The sequence below is a fragment of the Ursus americanus genome, chromosome 20 (genome assembly GCF_024610735.1).
Source record: "Ursus americanus isolate L20-20 chromosome 20, mUrsAme1.1.p, whole genome shotgun sequence".
Taxonomy (NCBI): domain Eukaryota; kingdom Metazoa; phylum Chordata; class Mammalia; order Carnivora; family Ursidae; genus Ursus; species Ursus americanus.
In genome coordinates, this window is record NC_142146.1 from 54,259,353 (window position 1) to 54,285,229 (window position 25,877).

The following is a 25,877-nucleotide window of genomic DNA, read 5'->3' on the forward strand; positions in this document are numbered from 1 at the left end:
GTCAGAATGGAAGCATATTAAATTGGGCTGCATGCCTGATAAGGATGTCATAAAGTTTAGATAAATAAGCTGTGCGAAAACACTTTTAAACTTTGGGAAGAAAGCTATATGTGGGCAGGATATTTGTGACTATTACCACTAGAAGTAGTAACTGAAAATATAAAAGATGCCTCTACATAATCTCTAAAAGTACATTCTTATTAGCCCCCAAAAAGAAGATTTTAATATCTTACCATTTTCTCTTAACTTTGCTGTTTATCTCTCCCTGAAGGAGCTCGTTCTTATACACACCACTTTGTGAGAACCACCTTCCCCTCTTCCATCACCCTTAACAGACTCACCCCATGGAAATGCTTCTCTCCTTGCTTTTCTACTAGGATACGGAACAGTACTGGCAAGAGGAATCAAAAGAGAGTGAGCCTTTAATCTCTGTGCCTCCGTAGCTGTTTTATAAAAGGTGTAACTTGATTATATTCCTGATATCAGGACCCTTCCTGCCCCCACCCCTCCCCATAGCCTCCCCAAGATCCTGAAAACCATAGAGAAAAGGCTGGGCCCAAGCTAGCCCATGGAAGCTTGGGAAATTTTCTTTTTTTCTTTCTTTTCTTTTGCTCAGGGCTACCTGGCTGCTTGGAGTTTATTTTCCACTTGGGACAAGGCACACGGTTACAAGGTGTCAGGAAGACTTGCCTGTGGCTTGGTTAGTAAAGAGCAGGGTTTTCTCAACTTCCTTTTTGGTGTTTGCTGTTTCGATACACAAGTACCTTCTGCTGGCTGCAGCCTGCCTCGTTTATGGGGAAGGGAGGGGCTGGGCTCTCATGAGCCAGCGCCTCCCGAAGCCTGCTGGTGGCCACTCAGGGTGGGGCCCTGTGTTGGCTTTGCCAGGCTGGCCACCAGGCTGCTTCCTGTGGCTTCCAGAGCCGAGTCACAGGTGATTGGCCTGGGGGGAGTCCGAGCGTTGTGGGGACTCCAACCCTGTAGCCATGAACAGGAGAGTGAACTTCCCGAAAAAAAGCTCGCCCACCAGTGACCGGGGTCAGCCTTGGAGAGACCGGGGTGGCGAGGGACGGCATCCCCAGGATATTCTGCACTTCCACAGGAGCTGTTACTCGAAGTGGAACCCCGGCGGCGCCGATAATAGTCGTGGGTGGCCGTGAGTGAGCCGCTGCAGGGAATGGCTGCCATGCTGTCCCTCATGGGCTGGTGGAAATCTCCGCGTAGGATCACGGGTGGCGGGGACAGGGATGCTAGGCCATGGAGCCCATTTGCAGAGGAGACTGCCAAGGCCACTCCATAACCAATCGTGCGTGGGGAAACTTTCTTGACCTCATGCTTGCCAGTACTGTGGGAGCACAACATGAGCTCAGACAAAAATCCTACAGACTCTCGTTTTCCAGTAACCTCGCCATCATTTCCCAGTCACCAATCTCCTGTCATCGTTACAGTCACAACTGTTCATCAAGAGAGGCAGAAGTGGGAATTTGGGTCTTTAGAGGACCACTTCTAGACTTACATGGGTCCAGGCTTCCAATATTTTTGCTTCTAAAAGTGTTTTTGAAAGTTTTCTCTATGTACAGTAACCATAATTCAAAATCCTAAGTTACATGAAATGAGGGGAGGTCCCTAATGTACCTATTATATTCTAATCACAACACAGATTACAGAAACAACCTCCCTTGAGCCAAAAAGGAAGGTTTTCAGAGGTCCTTCCTTTGGTATAATCCACTAGACCTTAGAAGAGGAATGGAGTGTCAGACAAGACTTCTAAGTAGAAGAACAGGGACACCTGGGTGGCTCAGTCGGTTAAGCATCTGCCTTCGGCTCAGGTCGTGATCCCAGAGTTCTGGGATCGAATCCCACATCTGGTTCCTTACACAGTGGGGATCCTTCTTTGCCCTCTGGCCCTCCCCTGGCTTGTGCTCGCTCGCTCTCTCTCTCTCTGACAAATAAATAAAATCTCAAAAAAAAAAAAAAAGACTTGTAAGTCAAAGAACAGAAAGAGAAAGATCTTTGGCAAGTAGACTTCACCCTGAAGACTTCTCCCCCTCCTTCCTCCTAAAATAGGGCCCCGAAATGATTCACCCTCATTCTGTTTCATTGCCTTTGTAAGCTGCTGCCAAGGCAGATGACTGCTCAGGTCCCTTCCAGTAGAAATCTAGACAGGTCAGAAGCTTGTATTTAGGAGAAGTACTAAGGAAGATTCAGATGTCCTTTATCTGTCCGAGTAGGCAGGAGGTCAGGTGCAGTTAAGGCAGAAAGTTCAGGAAGATGCCACAAATACAAGCTGGCAGTTGGAGTTACAATGGCCTCGTAGTGACCTGGAGGGAAAACCACAGAGAACAAACAGTCATTGCGCAACAGCTATGTACCAGATAATTTCTTGGGTCTTGCTATATATTGCAGAAACCAAGAGAGCTTTGGTCATTTGCCTGAAGGTATCTAGCTAGACCATGAAGCTAGGCTGTATGATCGAAAGCTCCCGTTCTTGCCGTCACACTCTGGCAGAACGACTCTTCCCTGCCTTGGGGATGGCAGCCATGTGTTCTGCATCCCGAAGCAGAACCGGCAACAGTCTGTGGTGAGGTGCCCCTGATTTCGCTCACCTGCTGATGGTGCTGTTGAATCCCAAACAGCTTTTCTGTAGAGGTCATGGGAGTGTGAAATAGGGCAACAAGCGTGCAGCAATAGCATCTTCCTCTGCTGGGGGTGGGGGGGGAATGCAGAAGAGAAACCACTGTCTAACAGAGCTGCCCTTTCTACCTTTTTGTCTTCTTCCTACCTCCCCCAGCTCACTTTATTTCAGGGCTTGAACACAAGAGGCTAAGTTTAAAACGACTTCCTTTTAATAGTATCAATAGATTTAATCAAATGGTTAAAGTGGAGCCAGTTCCTTTTCCTGTAAGTGCCAGTAATGAAATTACCTCCAGTGTATCCTGTTAGGATTGGGTATTCATTCCACTTTTCAAAGAGAGATCCTACTCTCACCTTGGTTCATTGTTCTGTCACCCGGTAGGTCACCCCTGAGTAATTTGTGAACACCAGAGTGACTTAAAAATTGATTACAAGGGCTAGGCTTACACATAGATGGAGTTAGCATCACCTACTTTGAAAAGCACAAGGGGGTGCCTGGGTGGCTCAGTTGGTAAGTGTCTGCCTTTGGCTTAAGTCATGATGCCAGGGTGCTGGGATCGAGCCCGCAGCGGTGGCGCCCCCCCCCCAGCTCCCTGCTCAGCGGGGAGTCTGTTTCTCTGCCCCTCCCCTAACTGGTGCTTTCTCTGTCTCTCTCTCTCTCTCTCAAATAAATAAATAAAATCTTAAAAAAAAAAAAAGCACAAGGAAGACTTCCTTACTCAAATAGACATAGATATAGATCTCCTACTAGCATATAACATTCCCTGAAATCCTGTCATTGCAGAGTCCTGACCTTGTGTTACTAGATCAAGTTGTCTTCAGAAGTGCTGAGAGCTTTGTCTCATTGTTTGAAGGGAAGATACTTACAGCTTCTTTTTGTTTTTCATATTAGAAATACTTGCTAAGAAATGAATAAAAAGATTAAGAGATGCAGGATTAAAATGACATGAATGGGAGAAGTACAGGACTAAAAACTTACCCACGTCAGAATGATTGGCTGATTTCCCAACTAAATAAAATTGTGAAATGTATGAGTATAAATGGTGATTCCTGCTATGAATATTAAAGTGACCCTACAGATTGTTTCAGTCTTCTCCAGTTCCAGGACATTCCTAATAGATGGTTTTGCTGTCTTTAGGACATTATTCAGGTTTGAACACATTAGGTGTTTTTTGCAGTGCTTTTCAGTTTATGGCTTAACATATTCAGAAAGGGTCACGGTAGCCCAGCCAGCTGATTTCAACATTTCTTGGTTGTCTCCAGTTAATAGGCTGCACATGTGATGCCCTCTTTTATTTTTATCACCAGAAACCACAGAAATAAAGGGGGAAACATTATACCAGGAAGTCTGAATTAAGCTATGACTCAGATTTCCTAAGAAAGAGAAGATCAGAATCTACTTTGACCTATTCAGTCTTAAATTCAGAACCACTTTTGGGGCAACATTAACTAATATCCAAATTGGTGACCTTTCTACCTTTTTGTCTCCCTCCCGCAAAAGTATAGCACATCTTCCCTAATTATCCTCTTCATACAATATACCTACTGACTTGACATATCTTCACTGATAAGTTCTTCACTCCTGGGGAATGGCTAATTATAAGTGTATATATGGAAGGCAGTGGTTCCAGGGTGTGTGGGTTTAAGTCCCATCTTCTCCCTTAACATCTATGTGATCTTGGGCAAGTTACTCTTTATGTCTTAGTTCCTCTATCCATAAAACGGGAATACTAAGAGCTTTATTAATAAAATTACTGTGAGAATTATGTGAATTAATATGTGTACAGCACTTAGAGCAATGCTTGGTACAGAGTAGGTACTCAATAAATGTGAGCTGTTGTTATTCTCTTTTAGTAAATAGTGAATTTTACATATATAGTTGTAGAATTTGGTGAAGCCAAGCCAGGTGCTGTGCAAGACATTACAGAGCTGTGAGGGAGTTTTTGTTGCACAGTGTGCATTCTTTCATGTTTATACGGGGTTTTTTTTTTTTTTTTCCTTTTTATTCATGTTACCATCAGTCTCTTTGCTCATCACCATCAACCTGTGGTCACCAGTCAGGGCATTCTATTTCTATTTAATGCTGGAAATTCAAGGGTGCTTTCACAGCAGAGATCCATGATTTTAAGATTCCCATTAAAGCTAAAAAGGTATGTGACAAGTCCATTTTTCCTGCCAAGAATCTAAGAATGAAAAGGTGAAATCCCATGTGATTATATTTCTTTTTTTTTAAGATTTTATTTATTTATTTGAGAGAGAGCGACTGCATGCGCGCAAGCAGGGGGGGAGCAGAAGAAGAAGGAGAGACAGACTCCCCACTGAGCAAGGAGCCTGATATGGGGCTTGATCCCAAGACCCCGAGATCATGACCTGAGCAGAAGGCAGATGCTTAACTGACTGAGCCACCCAAGTGCCCCATGTGACTATATTTCTTGATTCGATGAGGATTAGTTCTCTAGAAAGTCCCTCATTTTTTCATCCTAAAGGAAGTCAGTATTCAAAGTAAAAATCCTTTTTTAAAAATCCTTCATATTTTGATCTATGCTTTGCTAGTTTCGATTTTTATTTTCTGATAATGGTAACCATTAGCAAACATTTACTGTGATGGTTTTAAAGATATTCCGACATATTCCTTGATGCTTGTTCTCTCAAGAGGTGGAGCTTAACTTGTCTCTTCTTGAGTGTGGGCTGGACATAGTAAGTCCCTTCTGTGACCGAAGATAGAATGACCATCATGTCTGATATTAGGTTCTAAAAAGACTGTGTCTTCTGTGTTGGATATCTCTCGTGTTCTCCCTTTGTTTCTTGAATCACTTGCTCCGAGAGAAGTCCGCTGTCATCATGAGGCAGCTTGGGGAGTGGGGAGTCAGCTGCCATGTCATGAGGACACTTGGGCTGCCACTGGAGAGACTCACAAAGTGAGGAACCGAGGCCTGCCAAAAGCCAGGTGAATGAGCTTGGAAGAGTACCTGCCCCTCGTTGAGCCCCAGGTAACTGACAGCTTGACCGCAAATTCATGAGAAACGCTGAGTCCCAACCACCGAGCTGAACCATTCTAGGATTCCTTCAGAAGCTGTGTGAAATAATAAATGTTTTAGCTGCAATCATGATGAATGAATCAATCTTGTATCCATTTCTTCAGCAATAGACTAAGTCACATTGCTTCACATAATTTGTAGCAGAAGGCTAGTTATAGGTTGTATATAACAATACGTGTGGGCAGGAGTTTTATTTTTCTTTTCAAAAACAAAATTGACTCCATCCTGACACCTTTTCATTCTTTATCATAAGTACATCTTCTTGGTGTGTATTATAATTCAGTCTCTCCTCTTTAGTAATTAGTCTGACAATCATGTGAAAATTTTTCCATTTTCTTCAGTGGTTCTGCCAGTCAAGGAAGAGCCAGTCCCAAAGACTCTCTGGAAAATGATCCAGGTTCTTGGTGCTCTGTCCTGTTACAAAGCAGGGTAACTGAATGGGGAAGCAGTAGAGAGGAAGCATGTATTTTTTTCATCTGAAGCTATCTTAGTATTGGAACTTCCAAGGTTCAGTTTCTCTTAGAATTGTATGAAGCTCGTACCTCACTATGTTTTAAATTATAATATGTAACTTGTACTATTTGGCAAATTTAGGTAGAAAGCATTGAATAAACTTGTTTTCCATCTTCTGATCAAATGGAGTCTGAATTAAATAAACTTGTCCAATATAGATGCTAAAATCTGGTTTCTGCAAGCCTTTGAATCTTTAAAAGTTGACTTCCAGAAAGGTGTTCCTAAATCTCAGGCAACCTATACTCCCTTTGGAAACTAGGTATAAATCTACCAGGTTTGGGTCTAAGATGGATTATTCCATTTGTGTACCCTCTCGAAGGCCATAAGAATTTGCTAGAGTTCATGATCATATTTTGAAAAGTATTAGCTGGTCAATTCCTTGATGCTTAGTGAAATACATTCTTTTATCTCTGGATAACCCTTTATTCTTTATATTAAAATAATTCTTTCATGGAGTGACAGTTCAGTGTTTTGTAATCAGGAACTTTCAGTATAATACATAGTTCTAGAATTATTTCTAAATTATAGCCTTAGAGATTTAATTCTTAAGTAGTGCTAAGACACTCCTCCCCACCTTTATTAAACTCCTCAACTGAATGTCAGTCACCCATCATTAACAGAGGACTGAAATAACATGTGTTTTTAATTTAAGATCCCAAAGGCTGGGAATTTCCCTTTGTACATTCATTTAAATCTGCAAGCAAGCAAAAACTCTGTAGAAGGTTAAGCATGTAAACTGAAAGTAGAGCAAAAGAAAATCAAGTACAGTAATTTACTATCTCCAGTGCGGAAATTGGGCACTACAGCATATGGTCAAAGCTTCTACTATTAATTAGGTAATCACAGAAAATTCCATATGGATGATTTGTGAACATTCTAAAGTCAGACTAGGAATTTGCTTCATCATGTTTTCTTTCTAAACAGAATTTTCTTAAATAGCATGTGGGTCCATATTCATATTTACAACTCGGTGATGTTTAAGAGCTTTGACATTTCTTAATGTCACTAATTTCCATATTAAGATTTGACATATATTTGGACTCATGTTAAGTCAGCTGTCTTAGTCGTTATCACATGAAAAGAATATTTGAAAAATCTTTCTTGGGTATGGAAGAAGAAAAAAGATCCCCTTTCATTCCTTTCCTTAACCCCCACCCCCACGCACGTGCACGCATACACACGTACACGTACATATACACAGACATATACACACAGTCTGAGCCTTCCTCCCCACCAACTTTGTTCCGCTAACTCCTATTCATCATCAGTCAAAACTCAGCTCAGATATCTTCTTTTCATACCCCTGCAAGCAGGTTTCAACCTGCTTCAACTTCAACCGAAATAGAATTGTTTTTCTGTTCTCTCCCCTCTGGCACCCCACTAAACTGTGACTTCTTCACCTCGAGACTTCATCTTTTGTTTTTGAGTCCCCAGTTCCTATCAGAATGCCTGGCAAGGAGTGACAGTTCATCTGAAGCTATTTATAACCAGAAAGTGCTGGTTAAAAGCTTGCTAAATGAATGAATAACTTCAGCCTCCAGGCTAGCTCGCAGATGAGTTCAGAGGCTATATATGCATCATTTATACGCTCAGCCAGAATCTTGTTGCAGCCAGAGCGGCAGAAACTCAGCAAGTCAGAGACAATGCCACCCTGGGGTTTATAGCTCCTTCAGGGGCTGTATGAGGCCAGGCCAACATGGGAAACCACATGCAGGAGTGTCCTCCTGCCCCACATCCCTGCTGCCTGGCAGTTTTGTGCTGTCTGTGGGCCAGGACCACCTCTGAGTGAGTGAGGCTCCTGCAAACATTTTGCCTATTCAGGAAGCCCAAGAAGTGAAGTAGTGAAGAGAAACATTCCCCCTGTGGGGCTCTAAACAAAATTCAATCACATGAGTCATACTTCATGTTTAAAAACCTTGTTTTCTGTCCAGGTCAGAGGTTGGCTTCATTACTTTGGCTGGAAAGCAGGCTGGTGACAAGTGAAGAAACTACCTTCAAAAGAAGCCAGTTCAGGTTGGGGTGGATCCAGGGGAGCGGTGGGGACCTGCGAAGCTTCACTTCTCGCTGCCAAGCAGAGGGAGGGCTTTCCGGGGATGCTGGGGGTAGTGCTCGGATAACGGGGGTGGTGTGCCTTGGAGTACTCTGATTGTCGGTTCAAGAGATGTCGCCCGCAGTTCACATAGTAAGTTAGGGTCAAGAGGGGATTTAGACTTACTCAGAGCACAGTGTTCCCTGTTTAATTATAGAATCTCCTTCTTACCTGACCCGGCCAGCTCCTTTACCAGGTGTGTTCCTGAGGCTCATGCCTGAAGTGTCGATTTCAGCTCGTGGGCCTGTAACTGCTGAGGCTTTCTTTTCACACTTGGAAAATAGGAGCTTTTAGGTTCAACAGAGGCTCGAGCTAGCAGCCCGGAATATGCCAGAGTTGGGGAAAATGCTCAGGGTACCAGACTGAGCCACTGAAATGCAGCTTACATTCTGGTTCCCTTGCAAACCAGCCACTGATTTAGTTCCTGAACCTGTTGCCTCGTTTGATAAACGGAAATTAGCAATGTCACTGCAGATGATCGGAAGAAGTATTTGACATCACTCCACAAACCGAATACTATCCAAGCCTCCATCTGCTGCACTGGAAGCATTACACTCTAAATGCCTCAGGGCCCCTTCCAGCATGACGTAGTCTCAGGGATCTGGGAGACGGTGTGTGTCGGACAGTGTTTCCAAACCGATCAACCCCTCTCCCTCACTTACGCCTTGGGTTTTCACTTTATTATTGTTCTGCCCACAGAAAACCACGTCCTCATTTTCCCATTCAGCCATGTATTAAAAAAAAACAATTTAAAAAAAATTTTATACAGCATTAGTACACTTGACCAAAAAGTTTTCTTTGAATATCTAAGTTATATATTGTCCCGTGTTGTTCTTTAGTAGAAGCACATACAAACTTTAGAGAATCCTTAAATAAAGCTATTTGCTGCCCAAACTGACTGCGTCCTTGCCACACGTCTGAGAGAAAATTTTAGAAGCCTGATTGAAGGTGTCAGACCTGGGTTCAAATTCCAGCTCTTCCACCCAAAAGCTTCTGTGGCCTTGGGGAGCCTCTTGTTCCAAATCTGTACAATGGAGGGATGATGATGATGATAATGGTGATATATACCTTGCAGGACTTTTGTCAAACTAAATGAGGCCCGGTATGTGTGAGCAGCAAGCAGAGTGCCTGGCCCATTGTAGCTTATAGTTAATGACTTTCATTTTCTTTTGTGACTCGAAGTTCTGGCATCCTGTAACTCCTCCTCTTTCGTCTCCTGTTCTCTCCCCTGACCTTCCTTCAGCCTCGCCTTCTGTAATGTGACACCCAGTTAGCCAGGGCCTGTAGCAGGAACCACCTGGCTGCCTTGGAAACTGGCTCTTCCTGGTCAAGGTTTCTTGTGCAACAGTTGTGTCACAGTCAGTCGGTTCCTGCTGCCGTCCACCCTCGATGGTCATCCCTTGTCCCTTTCTGGGGAGTAGCATCTAATCGTGTCATGTGGTAGTGTCCCCCAAGTGTGATATCTGCAAACCCAGAGCCTTCCGAGCACCACCCATGATGAGTCTGGGGCCTGGCGTTCTTCCTGATACTGTTTCTTCTTTCCTTGGAACTACACTGGCCAAAATGAAAGCAGAGAAGGTGAAGGCAGTAAGGCTTATCGGTATTTCAGTCGGGTAGCCTCAGTCTAACTGAAATGCCAGGCTGGTTCAGCAAGGAAAATTGAACTACTAAACAGAAAGTCCTGTCAAGTCATTGTGGACCATGGCAGAAGATTCTCAGTAGGAAGGAGAAATAAGTGCCTCACATTAAGAACACAAAAGTAAAAAGCACTGAATCTGGTAAAAGTGAAATAATTCCTATAAATGAATTACATTAAATGTGGAAAATTCAGAAAGATTTTCAAAAAATTTTTTTAAACCAACCTTAATAAGCGATATTTTCTTTTGTTTCCATTTAATCTTCTGTGTATATTTATATACATATTTATTGAAGTAAATGAAAATTAGAATAATATTTTGTATGGTTTCTTTCAAGTAAAAATACTAATTGTAATATATTTTTAAAGAAATTTTATGTACAGTTCTATTTCATTTTTCACTTATGAGCACTTTCTCATGACAATATATATTCTTAAGGAACAGTAGATTTAATGTTTATACTGTGCTTTATTATTTGGATATTTCATAATGAATATATCTCTACTCATTTTCATTATTTCTGTTATCTTGCTGTTCTAAATAATTCTGTGAGATCAGTCCTCGTACATGAGGCTCTGTTCACATCTCTGATTATTTTTTTAGGATGAAATTCAAGAATTGGCATTATTGAGTCAAAGAGTATAAACAAGTGTTTATTCTGTTCCTTGTTTCAAAAGTGAAATAGGAGGAAACCCCCTTTAGAAAACTGTTCCTTTCGTGCATTTTTATTCTACAGATTCTTTTTTTTTTTACCTCTTTCTTTATGCCAAATTTTTTTATACCTCTTTCTTTTGGCTATAGAAATTCATTAGCCTGCTGCACCTTCAAGAGAGGGCTATGGTTGGGGTGCCTGGGTGGCTCAGTCTGTTAAGCGTCTGCCTTCGGCTCAGGTCATGATCCCAGGGTCCTGGGATCAAGCCCCGTGTCGAGCTCCCTGCCCAGCTGGGAGTCTTTTCCTCCCTCTTCCTCTGCCCACCCTCATTCATGCTCTCTCGCACGCACACTCTCTCTCTCTTTCAAATAAATAAATAAAATCTTTAAAAGAAAAAAAAAGAGAGAGGGCTACAGTCTCATTTCCTCCCATCGTCCTCCCTGGATTTCTCCCCACCACCTACCATCTCCCCAGACCGAGCCAAGCTCCCTCCCTGCCATCATTCCCATCCACACACCCAGACTCTCATAGCACTGTCAAAGCATTTGCAGGCAGGATTCTAAGGTCTGTTTCCATCTGGTCATCAGGCAGTAAATGCCTTGGGATTAAGGACTGTATCTTATTTATCTTTATTGTTCCAGCATCAAGCCTAGTAATTTGCATGCAGTAGGCACTGAATGAGGGAACAAAGAACATAAAACTAGTTAGCATGAGCACACAGACACAATCTTATTATTAGGTACAGGAGATAGAGGTATGAGAAAGAGGAGAAAGAAGGTCATTTTCACAAAGTAACATGGTTGTATTTTCCCAGGTTTTTAAAAAAGATTTGTTTATTTGAGAGAGAGAGAGAGCCGGGAGGAGGGACAGAAGGAGAGGGAATGAGAATCCCAAGCAGATTCTACACTGAGCTTGAAGCCCAACATTGGGCTTGATCTCACAACCCAGAAACCATGACCTGAACCAAAACCAAGAATCGGGGTCACCCAACTGACTACACCATTTGGTATTGTCCCAGTTGTTGAGGCATAGATGGGATATCACTTTTTGATATGCATCCAGACGGGCCAGAAGGATTTTACCAGATCTTTAGGACAGCAGCTTGCCCGGAGACACAGCTTTTGAGTCGTTTTCATGGTCCACTGAATCCAAAGCAAGCTGGAAAGTTAGTAAGTATTGGATCAAATTGGCCCAAATCTGATTTGGTTTTATTTATTTGTTCTAAATGAACATAAGTGTACAGCCTTTATTTTGTCCCTTTAAATGGGGATATCAGTGACTCTGTTGTGCTTGGACGGAAGAGATCGTCTGGAAATAATTTATGTGTAACTGCAGAAACTGCCAGTGGCATGCTTCTCAAGGGCAAATGGCTTTGGAGACTGTTTCTTCTTCCAGCTAGAATTCTTCAGTAGTAGATGTGTGCTGAGTCGGTAGCCAGGGAAGTCACGCTTGGTTATCACACAGTTTTGGTACTGGCTATAGTATTTTTTTAAATTAAATTTCATAACTTCTAGGCCAGCGTAAAATTTAAAATGTGTAATGTGCAATAGACAGGAGATACCTATCCTCTATCTATCCATCCACACACACTACACGGCTGCAAAACAAACGTATAAAGATGTCGCTTCATTTCTCTCTCTAGAACTGAATATAGCTTGGATTTTTGAATCCACATTGGACCTGATACTAAAATCTTGCTCTATTTACTTCCAGATATATTGCATTATTTCCTGATTTTTCTCAGGTTCTTATATTAAGTTCATGTTTTCATCCCCTCTTCCCCAGGGGTGATCTGAGTGTCTGAATGTTGTTACTGTCCTGGTATCTGCTGGGATGACCCAGGGTGTCCAGAACCTGTGGTTGGAAGGCCCACTCATCCCAGCTCTGAAGCACCTGAGGGTTGCCGTTCCTCCCTCAGGGGAAGCCCAGCACTTCTCAGTGGTTCTGTCTGCTTCACACGAGGCTGCATTCATGAGCTCATTCAACCTTTGCGTCTCCATACCAGGACGAAGGTTTATGATTTCTTGGACTGTGCCCTGGAAAGCAAGATTTAGCTCTTCTGTGCTTCAAGTTCCATGTGATTCTAGGAGACCCACACATCAAAGACACCCTCCTGTTTTCCTCTTTGTCTCTGCTCCATCTCCCCCACCCCCACCACTTGGCCAACCTCAGTGGGGGGGCGGGCAGGAAGGAAGGACTCATGGGCAGGAAAACCCGCTGTTTGCTCCATCTTCATATGCCTGTGGTTTAGTCCAGAATGTGGGCTGATGGATGCTCAAAAAGATTTTTCTCTTGAGAATACTGTTTCTTTGTGAGTTTCCATGGTCTCTTTAAAGCCGAAAAGCTACACGTGACTACTTCTTTTTCTTTGCACTTTGGCCGCAGCAATCCTAGTCTTCCCTAGGATGACAAGTGCCGCAAACTGAATGAAGGAGGGTCCTAGACACGCAAGGGACGCAAGGGCAGGAACTTCAGTGGATATCTCCAAATGGCGTTCTTCCAACACATGAATATGTAAATAGATTTATAGCTATGCGGTAATTTAAATAACAATAAATGAATAAACTCAAAGGCCAGGTTTGTTTTTAATTGAAACCAAAGGGTAGAGGGTTGATTCTACACTAAGAGAAAAAAATTCAAAGAAAGTGTGATTCTACACTAAGAAAAAAAGTAAAAAAAAGTGTAATTCGTGGTTAAAGCACCAGAGGAATCAGGCTTCCTCTCCCCTCTTCTCTCTCCGCCTTTCTCCTCTCTGCCTTTTATTAAAAAGCAAACGGCCCTTTTATAAAGCTCAATTTCCGAAGTTCCTATTATACCCACTCCCACAGCATTCATAAAGAAGCAGAGACAGTACTTGTAATTTGCTGGGAACCCTAAAGAGAAGTGAGATATCTCACTGAAGAATTCTCAAATCACGTGAAGACATGAAAAAATGTAGCCAGTGCTTCTCTGGCTTATGTGGGAAGAATCAAAGAACCATGAAATTAATGTTATTTATCATTAATAGATACTGGACTTAGGATCCAGTATGTGATAATGTCATTATAAATTAAGCTCAGGAGCATGCTATCATCTGAACTAAATGTTAGCAGTAGTTACGAGAAGTGTATCAGTAGGCATCACAAAAGCTTGTCTGCTTACTTCTACCTCAAAATAGTCACGTCCAGCAAGTATGGATGAAAGCTCCTGCAGCAAGAGGACCTGCTAGGGCTTTCTAAGACTCCCCAATGCATGAGATCAGTTTAATAGAAACCAGCTCTCTTTAACATGTTCATACTTAACCGAAAAGGAAGGATTAGAAGGATGTCCATAGGCCACACTCAAAGGTGAAAAAAAGATTATTACAACAGTTGAAAGTAAAGTTGAAGAACATTTCAATTTCAAAACGGCATTCAAGAGCATCAGATGACACATCTATACTTTAACTCTGGTGAAGTGTGAAAATTAAATGAATATATTCCATCGGATTCTAAAAGCTTGAATTATGACCTCCCCCAACCCCATTAAATAGATTATTTTTCATATTTAGGATGTCACACCTCATTTGTGGAAAAGACCTTTCTGGCACTCATCAACTCTTCCTTATTTCTTCTAGTCATTTTATTTATTACTAAATTTTTGCCAAGGAAGAGCCCAAGTGTACCTAAGTCTAGAATTAAACCACATAGCACTAGGGTTTAAAATAATAGGATTTGTTATCAAGTTGACTGGCTCACATTCAGCGAGTGTCAAACCCAATGGGTGAAATTTTTGCTCAGGCAAAAATCTCACTGAGGAAATGAAAATTCACAATTTGTAATAGACCTTTTTCTCATAAAATGTTATTCCTGCCACTCTGCCCTCTGGCATGTGATGGGGGGGAGTTGAGGCAGCTTTGGGTTGCAAAGGAGGACCCAAAAAGGTGCAGTTTGGAGGAGCTTTCTGTCTGTGCCCAGCCCAGGGACTCACATAAGCCTCCCTGAATATGTGGGTGTGTCCCATCCCTGCTTCCTCCCTTTGGAAACCCGCAGAGATAGTTTGCCATACTAGTACTTCGGCTCTGGAGTAAAGAAGTCCTTAATGCGTCCTCAGTAACACTCAGTAACACTCCCATGTGGCCTTAAAGATGTTGCTAACAATATTTCATTCTTCAGGTTGGCTTTGGGGCTCCTACGAGTCTGCGTGCTCTTCTGCTGGAATTCCTCATTGAGTGGCCTTCTTCTATGGTGCTTTCTTCCTGGGGTGGCTGGGGGCCGGGTACGGCCTGAGAAGCAGGGCTCCCCATATCATTGTGCAGGTTTGACCACACAGCGTTAGGAGGCACCGTTCACGCTGTGGTCATTATCAACTTGAAAATGTGTATTAGTGATTTTATGGTGATGGTAGTAAAATGTCTTAGGGAAGAAATACCTTTTTCTGCTTTGCACAAAAACGCTAAATACGGGCTAGCAACCGCCTGCCCCGAGGTTGAAAGCAGCAAACACTCTGGCAACACACTGGTTGAGCTCTGCCTCTCACTAGCTGCGTGACTTTGAGCTAATCCCTTAATCTCGGTTTTATCATCTGCAAAATGGAGATAATAGTACCTCATAGGCTCTTAAGGTTAAAGAAATTACATATGTCAAGGACTGGGCATAGGGCCTGGCTCATAGTAAATGGTCAGTATGTGGTAGTTCTCATCACTGGGCCCGTACAAGCCTCTCTACACACATAGATCTCTTTCCAAACATCTCCCACTCAGGGCTCTCGTAGCACAAAATAGCTTTCAGGCTCATCACTACAAGACTCATTACACTGGAACTATTTATTTTTAGTATGAGTCGTTAATTAGTATTAATTCAAAAACCTTGTCTACAGAGTTAGCCTAAAGAGTGGTGATTCTCCCAGCCCAGGTACCTTGAAGAGGGCCTGCATCTGAGAGAATTTAGAGCAGGGACTACAAGGACTCAGGCAGTAGATGAGAGAAAAGGAATAAAGAAGGAAAGCTTAGAGCTCTTTAGCTTTCCAGACAACAGATCGGCCCTGACAGGACTGTCTCTGTCATGGCGTTAATTCCTACAAGAAAGACCAGTGAACAAGCTCTGAGCAGGCCAAACTTTGGCGGACGTAAAGATTATGCAGACAGGGGATGGGGGCCGGGGAGTCTTATCTACAAACTACCTGGCACTTTATCTGTGTTTCGGGGCTCTGTGCAGCGGTGGCTACGGGAGGTGGAGGCTGGAAGTCCCTGCTGACAGTGATCTTATCATTCCCCATGATTCTTTCATTAATGACTGCCTTCGCCTGCTCTGTTTCCAATATGTTGCTCACCAATATAATTTCTGTCAGTCACCGAGCCCTGATGTCATCTAGCCTGAAATTGTGTTATTGAGCTAACATTCATTGTCAGACCTTTACAAGGTAAACCTACTTCTCCTCATCCTACGAATGTGTTGGTTTTCCTACGCTGCATACATTGAACGGCCTTTAGACTGTTAACACCTTCACTGAAATCCTCTCCCATGCATCTGCATGTGTGTATGTCCCCTTCTCCCTCTCCCCTTCCCTACCGCTGGTGACCTCTTCTCCACCCCACCCTCAATCTCTTGCTCCCTTTCCTAAAGAAAAAAATGGCACTTTTCCTTATACTTTTACAAAAGACTTGATGTCACAGAGGGGAGTCACTATGTGGCATTGTGTGGGAGCATGTCCCGGAGCATTTATGAAGCAAGGCTCCTGAGCTATGTTCATTCTACCCGGTTTTCCCCATTCTGCCTGGCCTCCCACTCCCACTCCAAGAAGAAATAAAATTACAGTATCTCTTGCATAAGAAAATGTTGTGGTAAGGTGAATTTCAGAAAATAAGGATTCTTGAGACTCCAGTTTTTATCTTTTTTTAAAAAAGAGTTATTTATTCATGTATTTATTTGAGAGGGAGAGAGAGTCTTTTTTTAAAGATTTTATTTATTTATTAGAGAGACACAGAGAGATAACAACAGTGAGCCTGAGCAGGCACGAGCCAGGAGGAGAGGGAGCCCAAGGCCGGGCTCGATCCTCATGACCTGAGCCAAAGGCAGACGCTTAACCGACTGGGCCACCCAGGCGCCCCAGGGAGAGAGAGTCTTAAGCAGACTCCACACTGAGCAGAGCCTGACATGGGGCTCCATCTCACAACCTTGAGATCACGACTGAGCTGAAACCAAGAGTCAGATGCTTAGCTGACTGAGCCACCTAGGCACCCCATGTGACTCCAATTTTTAAATCACAGCTGTGGGCATACAGAAAGTGGGGGTGGGGAGTGTAAGGGATTGAGGGTAATGTGCTTTGGCACCAGGGCGGGGAGTTCTGCTCTGAGTAGAAGCTGAAAGTAGCTCTGCTAGACATAAGGTGAGGCTGTTGGGCAGGGGGTGGGGGAGGTGCAGGCCTAAAGACAGGGGGGCTTGCTTGTCTGTCACTGAGTCATTGACGGATAGTCACTGATGATAGAATTTGAATCTGAACTTGAACTATCTGTGGGCAGGGCTGCTGTCACCGTTGTCACTGCTATGCTCCTGGGCTTTGTTTCCACCTGTACCAAGATTGTCAGCTCTGCTTTTCCTGTTTCATGTCTTGTATATTTTGGTTTATTCAGTGGATACGCTCCTGAAGTGTCCTGAATACATTTTGGTTTTAAATGACATATCGTGTTCATCTTAATACAGAAAAGTATAAAGAAAACAAAGTAGTCTAAAATCTTATCACCCAGATAACCCTGCTAATATATTTGTTAAATAAGGGTATGAATATTTACATGGTTAGAATATCTATATTTACAAAGTCCAAGGTGTGAGTCATACCAATGCTACCATTAGTACGGGTTGCAAAAGCACCTCATGTCCGCTCAGTGCTTAGCACCGGCCTTAGCATTCGGAGTCTGCGCAGTGTGCAGAGCCCTGTTATGGGATACAGCAAGGAGTGCTGTATATAGCTCACACACATATAGAAACGTGTATATACACACACACAACAGTGAATAAGGAAGGCATCACCCTGGCCCAAAGGGAGGCTGTTAGTCTAATGAGTCAAAGAATCATTTGACCACAGTTGCCTTTTGTTTGGCTTGCGCCTTTTTTTTTTTAAATAAAAGCTGCCAACATTTAAAAATCAGGAGAGTTGGGGATGCCTGGTGGCTCAGTTGGTGAAGCGTCTGCCTTCGGCTCAGGTCACGATCCCAGGGCCCTGGGATCGAGTCCCTCCTGGGGCTCCTTGCTCAGCAGGGAGTCTGCTTCTCCCTGTGCCTGCTGCTCCCCCTACTTGTGCTCTCTCTCTAACAAATAAATAAAAAATAACAAATAAATAAATAAATATCAGAAGATATATCTCTAACAAATAAAAAAATCTTAAAAAAATAAATAAGTATCAGGAGAGTTCACATAGTAATGGCTTCCCTTACAAAATCTGAAGAAAGGGGCGCCTGACTGCTCAGTCAGAAGAACATGTGACTCTCCATCTCAGGGTTGTGAGGTCGAGCCCCACGTTGCGTGTAAAGATTACTTAAATAAATAAATAAACTTTCTTAAACATCTGAAGCACTATTCACAAGGGGCCATATTCCCACCTGGCAGTGACCTTAACTGCTGAGGAGCGGCTGCCCCCTTCCCCTGTGTCGGCCACAAGCCCCACCCACATGCCGTGTTGTGGCCCTGACACTGAAACCTGAGGTCCCCTGTTCCTTATCCTCATGCCTGCCCTTTCGTAGAGCAGAAAACATTTCAGAACCCGTGCTCCTATCACAAGTAGGAGGATAAGACTCCTCCAAGAGGGCCACAGGCTTTTCCTAACACATGACCTACTTCCCTGGAGACACTGGGGCCTGCAGTTCCAATTCAAGAGCAGCAGCATATTAAAGTTGAGAAGGACCCAGAGGTCAACTCATCCCAGCCACTTGTCTTTGATTTCGGAGTGGTTTGACTGCCTTCTGATTGCTCATTATTGAGAATTTTCACTGTACCAGCTTTGTTTAAGTGAATACAGTCACCATTCTATTAAATCAACTTCATATCACATGATCAAATATTGTCTGGATTCACAAACTCTTTTGTGACTTGCACCAGTGTATACTGTAAAAGGGGGCGAGTTGATGGGGACTATTCAAAACAGAAATATAGGAAGAGGTCACAGAAATCTCTACTTCTGGGAGGAGGAGGAGAACAGCTTAGAACAGGAAGAAGTGCTGATTGTTAAAGTGGAGTCAGACCGTCCAGATATGTGACCTGGCCACCTTGTTATGCCACCCGAGACCTAGTTTCCCCATCTGTAAAATGGGGATAATTATGCCTTATCTCAAAGGGTAGTGCAAATTAAATTACACAATGTAAGTAAACGTTTAACATTATAATGAAAAACTTCAGTAATAGGGTCTATCATTGTTATTACTAGCGTAATCACTCTGGACTGCCAGGTATTTTAGTCACTTAATCACTAAGTACATACACCTTGAGCAGTGTCACCAAGGATAAGACACATGGATAAGACACTCTCTGCGCCCCATTTCCCCATCTGCTCAAAGGGAGGAATAATGCCTGCCCCTCACCCACACTGACGAGTCAGGAAATCAGCAACAGGTGTGTTTGTGAGCCACTTATATTGATATTGATAACTAGGGTTTCCGAAGATGCCCGAACTAACCGAAGTTACTTAACCTTCATTAGGTTTTACATTTTTCTCCGGGACACCCCAGTGGCTCAGTCGGTTAAGCGTCCAGCTCTTGATCTCAGCTCAGGCCTTAATCTCAGGGTTGTGAGATCCACGCTGGATATGGAGTCTACTTTAAAAAAAAGAGAGAGAAAAAAAAAGGATTTATATTTTTCTCAAGCTCAACTCACCAAGTGAATGAAGTGCCTAATTATATCCAACCAGAATATTTAGATCAGTCTAGAAGAGATTTTCTTGTGTGCCTCTACTTTGCCTTCCAGAAATTAAATCAGAGGAAAGAATTCTGGTTTAGAGGAACAGACTAATGAATAATTTGCATTTGTGGGTTTTCCCTAAAGAAAACAAGAATTAGCAGGCCAACGTGAAACTATGCCTGGTTTGCTCAAGTACAAATGGAGGTCAGAAGCAGACACAGAATGTGCATGTAATGACCACCACGAGGCACTTTTATCACTTCACAAGGTGCCACGGCTTTGGAAGGTGTGGTAAGGTAGAAGCCCTACCCATGTTTCATTTGCATTGGACTAGAAGCCTGGGCTGGAGGGAAGAACTCGGGACAGGCCTGGGCAGGAAGCTCTCTCTAGTTACAGGCAGCGTGCCTGTGAACGTTATACATGTACAGAGGCGTCCTCATGTTTTGATCAATGTGTAAAATGTATTTTGCTAGAGTTGGGCATCTCCCTGCTGTGGCAGTATCTGGAAGATGGTGTGCATTGTACTATTGACCTAGGTGGACATGTTCAGAGCAAGTCAGAAGGAGCTTAGCATTACGTCAGATCGGGATCAAAGAGACAGTGTGTGATTATTTATTCATTCGTCTATTAATTTGTTTATTCAGCAAATATTGAGTACCTGCCATGTTCTAGGCATCAGCATTGTAGTAGGGAAAACAAGCAATGTCTTTACCCTTGTGAAGTTTACATTGTACGGGGGAAGATTGGTATTGATTAAATTGTTTAAATAAATATACAAGATATTTACACAATGGTGTGTTGTGAGGGCAGTGAGGAAAGTAGAGGAGATAAGGTCCCTCCAATCAGAGAAGACCCCCTCTGATGATGTCACACTTAAACTAAGATATCCATATGCATTAGTCAGCCAGCATCAAAGACAACGAAATATACTAGGCAGAGGAACAGTGAGATCAAAGGCCCAAAGACAACAAAAGGATTGGCATGTTTGGGCAGCAGAAGGGAGGGAAAGCAAGGGAAAGAGTAGTATGATATGACATTGGACAATTTGGGTGGGGGCCAGACCATGCAGGATCTGGCCAGCAATGTTTTTCACCTGACTGGTGAAATAGCAGAGCTTAGAAAGGACAGTGACTTGGACTAGAGTCAACGTAATGAGAACAAAGAGAGCTGAAGGGATTTAAGATGTACCTTAGAGGTAAGAGTGGCAGAACTTAATGAGGGATTGAATGTCAGGAATGAGGAAAAGGAGAGAAACGAGAAAAACAGGGCTGACTCCTAGCTTGAGTAACTAGATTGTGGTGCCATTTTCTGAGGCTTAGAAGTTAGATAACTTGCAAGACCTCACTCGATTAGGACATCGAAGTCTAGTCTATGGGAATTCGCTTTTTTCATTTTTTTAATCTGTGAAGTGAGGTTAATAGGTTAAATTTCCAAGATATCTTCCAGCTTTGCAATTACATTCTTTTCTAGATTAAATTGTTAATATAGAAACATTCTGAGGTATTAAGTAATATTGTCAGACTAGTACTATTATGGAATAAATCTTTTATATCAAAACTTGTAGCCAAAATTTGGTGGGTGTTTTTTCCTCATGCAAGCAAAAGAAAAGGTGATTTTATCCATTTTCTCTTGGACACATGTTTTTCTGGAATCTTTCAGCAACAAGGTAGTTTGTTCTGTAAAGTAAGATAACATTATAAACTGTCTTTTGCAACCCCAAACTACAGCTGCAGAGCCCAAACGATAAATTGCTTACAGTGAAGCAGTTTTGTAAGATTATGCTTGGGCCCCCACCCAGGATACAGGCAGGTTTCTACAGGGAAGGAATGGTGACATTTCCTTGATCCTAAAAACTCCCTGCAGCTCTAATTCCACCATCTGGGGCTCACCCATTTTGGCCAGGTCTAAGATTCTATTGCTAACAAAAGCAGCCCCCATTGTTTCAAAGCAGTAAGTTTCTGAAATCCACATCATGAGATCTTTTTTACCCACAGAAACAATGGAATTGTATCCTTGACAAAGGAATTTGCGGCCAGAAATCTTAGGTATATGCAGCAACATGTGAGTAAAGCAAAGCAGCCTCTCTAAATCTATTCATAGACCTCCCCCCATTAAACTATAAGCCCCTGAATCAGGATGCTAAAAGGAACAGAAAAATCCAACTTAAAAATCCATGAGCAGTAAAGATATTTAATGTGTCACAGAACAAGTCAGTTTCAGGCTGGTTCCGCAGTTCCACGGTATGTTGGGGACTCAGGCTCTTTACAGTGATCTTTGCTCTACCCGCAGCAGAGTGCCTTGACCCAGAGGCATATGGCCTCATAGTTCAAGATGGCTGCCACGGTTCTGGGAGACACCTGAGGCAACACTGGACCAAAGAAGTGGGTTAGTTTCTTCATTGTGTCTCCTTTAGTGAGAGAGAAAGCCTTCCCAGAAGCCCCAAGCAGACATCCCCTTAAGTCCTTGTCTATGGAGCACCCAGTTCCCCTCATCTAGATAGTAGGACATTACCCCAGACTTGTTCCCCTCTCCTTTATTTCCTTCACTCTCTATGACCTCTCCATTCAGGTTTTAAATAATCTGTCTTCTCTCTATCTCTGTGTTTACTACATTAATTCAGATCTTCATTATCTCTGTCTTTCTCCCTGGTTCCACTGTATCTTCCATATTGCCACTGAAACGATCTTTTAGAACACATAATCTCATCATGACACTATCCTGCTTAAAACCCTTCAGTGACTCTTAATCACATATGCGATTACATTTCAGGTTTTTTTTTTTCTAGCTGTAGGAATGACCTCTCCCTTCCCTCTTTTATTAAAGAAGACTTATGTGGTGGCTCAGTACAGCTAACAGACGGGTGTAGAGCTGCTCTGCTGAAATGGGGTGGGGAAAGGGCCCAGAGCCAGGTGGATCCCTCTGCTCTTCTCACAGGGAAGCCGCAGACCCCTTCCGTGGATCCCCGGTGGTATAGGCAAATCGAAACACCTCTACCCCAGTTGATATGGATCTCAGGAGTGTCAGCCAGGCTAGCGACACAGGCTTAGATGGTAGTGGAGGCCAAGGTCAGGAACATGGTCTCTCAGAGCGTGCAGAGTGAGAAAGGAGGGGAAGAAGGCCAAAGAGAGCTCAAAGGGGTCTATGAATGCACTGCCCCCAAACCATGCAATATCTAATAAAGTATCTATTTCATCATCAAACTTTATGAATGTGCCTTATAGTCTGTGATTGTGTTAGACAGGTTAACCCAATCAGGTGCTTGAGGACAAAGTGAGAATGGTTGAAGACCAAAGGCAACTAATAGCAAAAACTGAGAATAACGATTTCTAATTGTATGAACTGTTTTTGTGTTTACATTTTCATTTTTACAGTGTTTTTTTAAAGGTAAAAGACTTGCAATTTGCTTGGAATCCCTAAGATTAGTCTTTTTTTTTTCTTTCACAAAGCTTTTCATATCAGAAATCCTGAGTTGACCAATATTTCATGTATTTCCATTTCTGGCCAAGACAGTTTTGAGTTAAATAGGCTTAAGAATGGAATTTCAAACTGAAATATAATACCTGAATATGCTAAATATTCTAATCATTCTCCCTGCTCTTGATATTGACCTTTATTCTTTATGTCTGCTTAAGAATTCAGTCTTGTTTATGGTTCTGTGAAGGCTAAAAGCTGTTTCGACACAGTTTACATTCTGTTACAGAATATGACCTTCTAAATGAGGAGGGAGATATTAATGAAGACATTGATGGGTAATTTTCACAAGCAAAGGCGTTAACAGTTTGAAGCCACAGCTTAATGGGTTGTACATTTCAGCAGGCATTTGCATACTCAGTGACACTGGGGGGCGGTGGGGAGAGGGAAGAGCTGGACAAAGGACACCGGGCAGGAAATAAGGCCGGGCTTGAGGTGGAGCAGACTGTCCATCTCTATTGCTTTTCTCCATTCTCATTTCAAGAAGGGTTTGTCCTTTTGTGTCTTGCGTAGGTTCCAGGCAAGCAGCCTGTCAGTCTGGCTCCCCTTCTGACTCTGACCACCCCAACCCCCACCTGCCATCTACCTAGATCTCATTGCTGTCTTTGTAGGTTTTTCTGCTCCTGCCTTTATAGTCTGCCCCCATCCCACGCTGAAGCTGACCTGTGTCTGGCTGCCAGGCTTTGCGTCAGACTTTGTGCAGGCAAGTGTGTGTAGGCAGCTCCTTCATGGAGCCGTAGGATCAGGCTGTCGGCTTCTGTCATTTACTGCCTCTTCCAGACTCTCCAGCCGAGGAGCCCACTTAACCCTCTCCTTCCCACTTTCAACTGGGACAGAAATGAGGCACCAATGAGAAGCAAAAAACATATATCAATTGTCAGAAGCTTCAAACTGATTTTGATTCTCTCCTAATCCTTTTAAATGGGATATGTGTTTAAATTAAGAGGAGCAGAAAGAAAAAGGATTTGGGAAAATGATAATGTTATCCTGGGCTATTTCAGTAACGTCCTAACATGGTTAAGAAAATTGACGGTCAGATTTCATCAGGGTTGTTGAAGTGAACAGCCATCATTCTCAAGCATGTCTGGAGTTAAATCTCACCCAGCAGGAGCAGCTTTAATGACCAAAGAATCCAGTAACAGCAAGCAATAGCTGCATCTCAGTGCCACTGCTGACCTCTTACAATGCCTCTCTCTCGGTCTCTCAGGTACAACGTGTCTGATTGCTCTGCTGTCAGATAAGGACCTCACCGTGGCCAATGTGGGTGACTCGAGAGGGGTCCTGTGTGACAAGGACGGGAACGCCATTCCTCTGTCTCATGATCACAAGCCTTACCAACTGAAGGAGAGAAAGAGGATAAAGAGAGCTGGTGAGCTTGTGAACGCCTCCAAGGACTGTCTGCCATCCTGTTGGGTGAACAGGTGGCTTGCTTAGATTGCCCACGGGGGATAAGATTTCAGTTACCCCGTGGTTAGTAGATCAGCACAGAGGCTGCTGCTGAGGCAGCTGGGGCTTGACTTTGTGACATTTCTTGTCAAATAAACGGCCGCCGAACTTGCCATTCCTCATGGCCAAAGATTCCCAAAGGGCCCTCCAAAAAGCCCTTTACTAGTTTAAAGGCTGATGAGATCTTTGGGCTCCTGCTTGCCATACCCTGCTTCCCTCCAGCTATACGAAACTAACCGTTCCCCAAGTGAACCATGTTTCTGCTAGCTCTGTGCCTCGGCAAGCGCCGTCCCCACCAGCCAGTGGATAACAATTACTTGTCCGTTAAGACTCAGTTTAAGGGTATCGTTTTGGTAAGCCTTCCCTGTCATTGTGCCAAAGGGTCCGCCAGTCTAGGTTAGGTGCCCCTTCATTTTCCCAACATCCTATGTGGGTGACCTATCAGGTTACCTTTCACAGTGTGCGGACATACTTGGCTCTCTTATCTGTTCTGCCTTCCTGATTGTGAGCTCTTTGAGGGCAGGAAGTTGGTCTTGTTCCTCTCTATACTCCCAGCATCTAGCTCAGTGCCTGGAATGAGTAAATATTCTGGGGTTGGGGGGGGTCCCTTTTTCATTCATTTTTTTCAACATCTAGAGACTGGGGTTACAAACTTAAATTCTGGAATTGGGATGGGATGGGGTATGGAGTAGACAGACATTAATAATAAACAAGAGAAAATAAGTAAATTATCTAGTATATTATAAAGCGATAACCATTATGAAGAGACATAAAGCAGGCAAGGGAATGGGGAGTATTGGGGAATGGTCACTACATGCCTCTCTAAGGTGACATTAGGACAAAGACTTGAAGGGAGATTATCAGTTGCTGATTACATTTTCATGATTCACTTTGGGGGATTCTCTCCTACCCATGGAAAGGAGGAATCCCTCCCTCTCCAGACTGACACTGCAGCATGTAGGCTCTGCACAATATGCCGGGCGACAGGCCCAGCTGTCCAAGGGGCGCTTATGTACTCTGGGTCTCTAACCAGAATGGGCGCCCACTGCCCAGGGTCATTGCAGTTGACTCTTGGTCTCTATAGGTCAGCATCTCCCCAGAACCTAATCAATATTTGGGTTTTCACAGTAGGAAACTGTACTGTTGAGTCAAAAAGTGTCGAAATTTATTATCACGTCCTACTTCAGTGACTGCTTGAGACGCAGAGTAACTTGTAAGAAGGCTTCAGTCAGGTTCTCTGTTGGTGGGATGGAACGAACGATGCTTTAGGAGTAGCTGTCCAGCTCTGCTGAGCTGCAAGCAGTATGAGTGAAATACTCTGGCCTCCTTACTTACAAAGACACCATTTCCCCATGAGTCTGCTGTGACCCTGGACTTCAGATACAGTTAGCCTACTCTAGTGCAAGCACAGGCAAGAATGTGTATATGATACCTGGAAATGTCATTTAGCATCCCGCGTGCCCTTCTGAAATGGCGTTCCCATTTTATCTTCTCTCCTTGTCCCTGCCATTCCCCCCACCTACACCCCCACCCTACAGGGATGCTTTACAGAAG

General features: G+C 43.3%; 1 protein-coding gene across 7 annotated transcripts in view; it reads left to right on the forward strand.

The window, feature by feature from the left end:
* Positions 1-25,877, forward strand: part of PPM1L (protein phosphatase, Mg2+/Mn2+ dependent 1L) — a 289,156-nt gene that overhangs the window by 251,406 nt on the left and 11,873 nt on the right. For all 7 annotated transcript variants that reach the window (XR_015727928.1, XM_045811472.2, XM_087870320.1 and 4 more), the window contains exon 3: positions 24,085-24,246. Coding sequence is in view for 6 of the 7 variants with exons in the window: in XM_045811472.2 (XP_045667428.1) it covers positions 24,085-24,246 (162 nt within the window). In the remaining variant the exon portion in view is untranslated. The remainder of the gene's footprint in view (positions 1-24,084; positions 24,247-25,877) is intronic.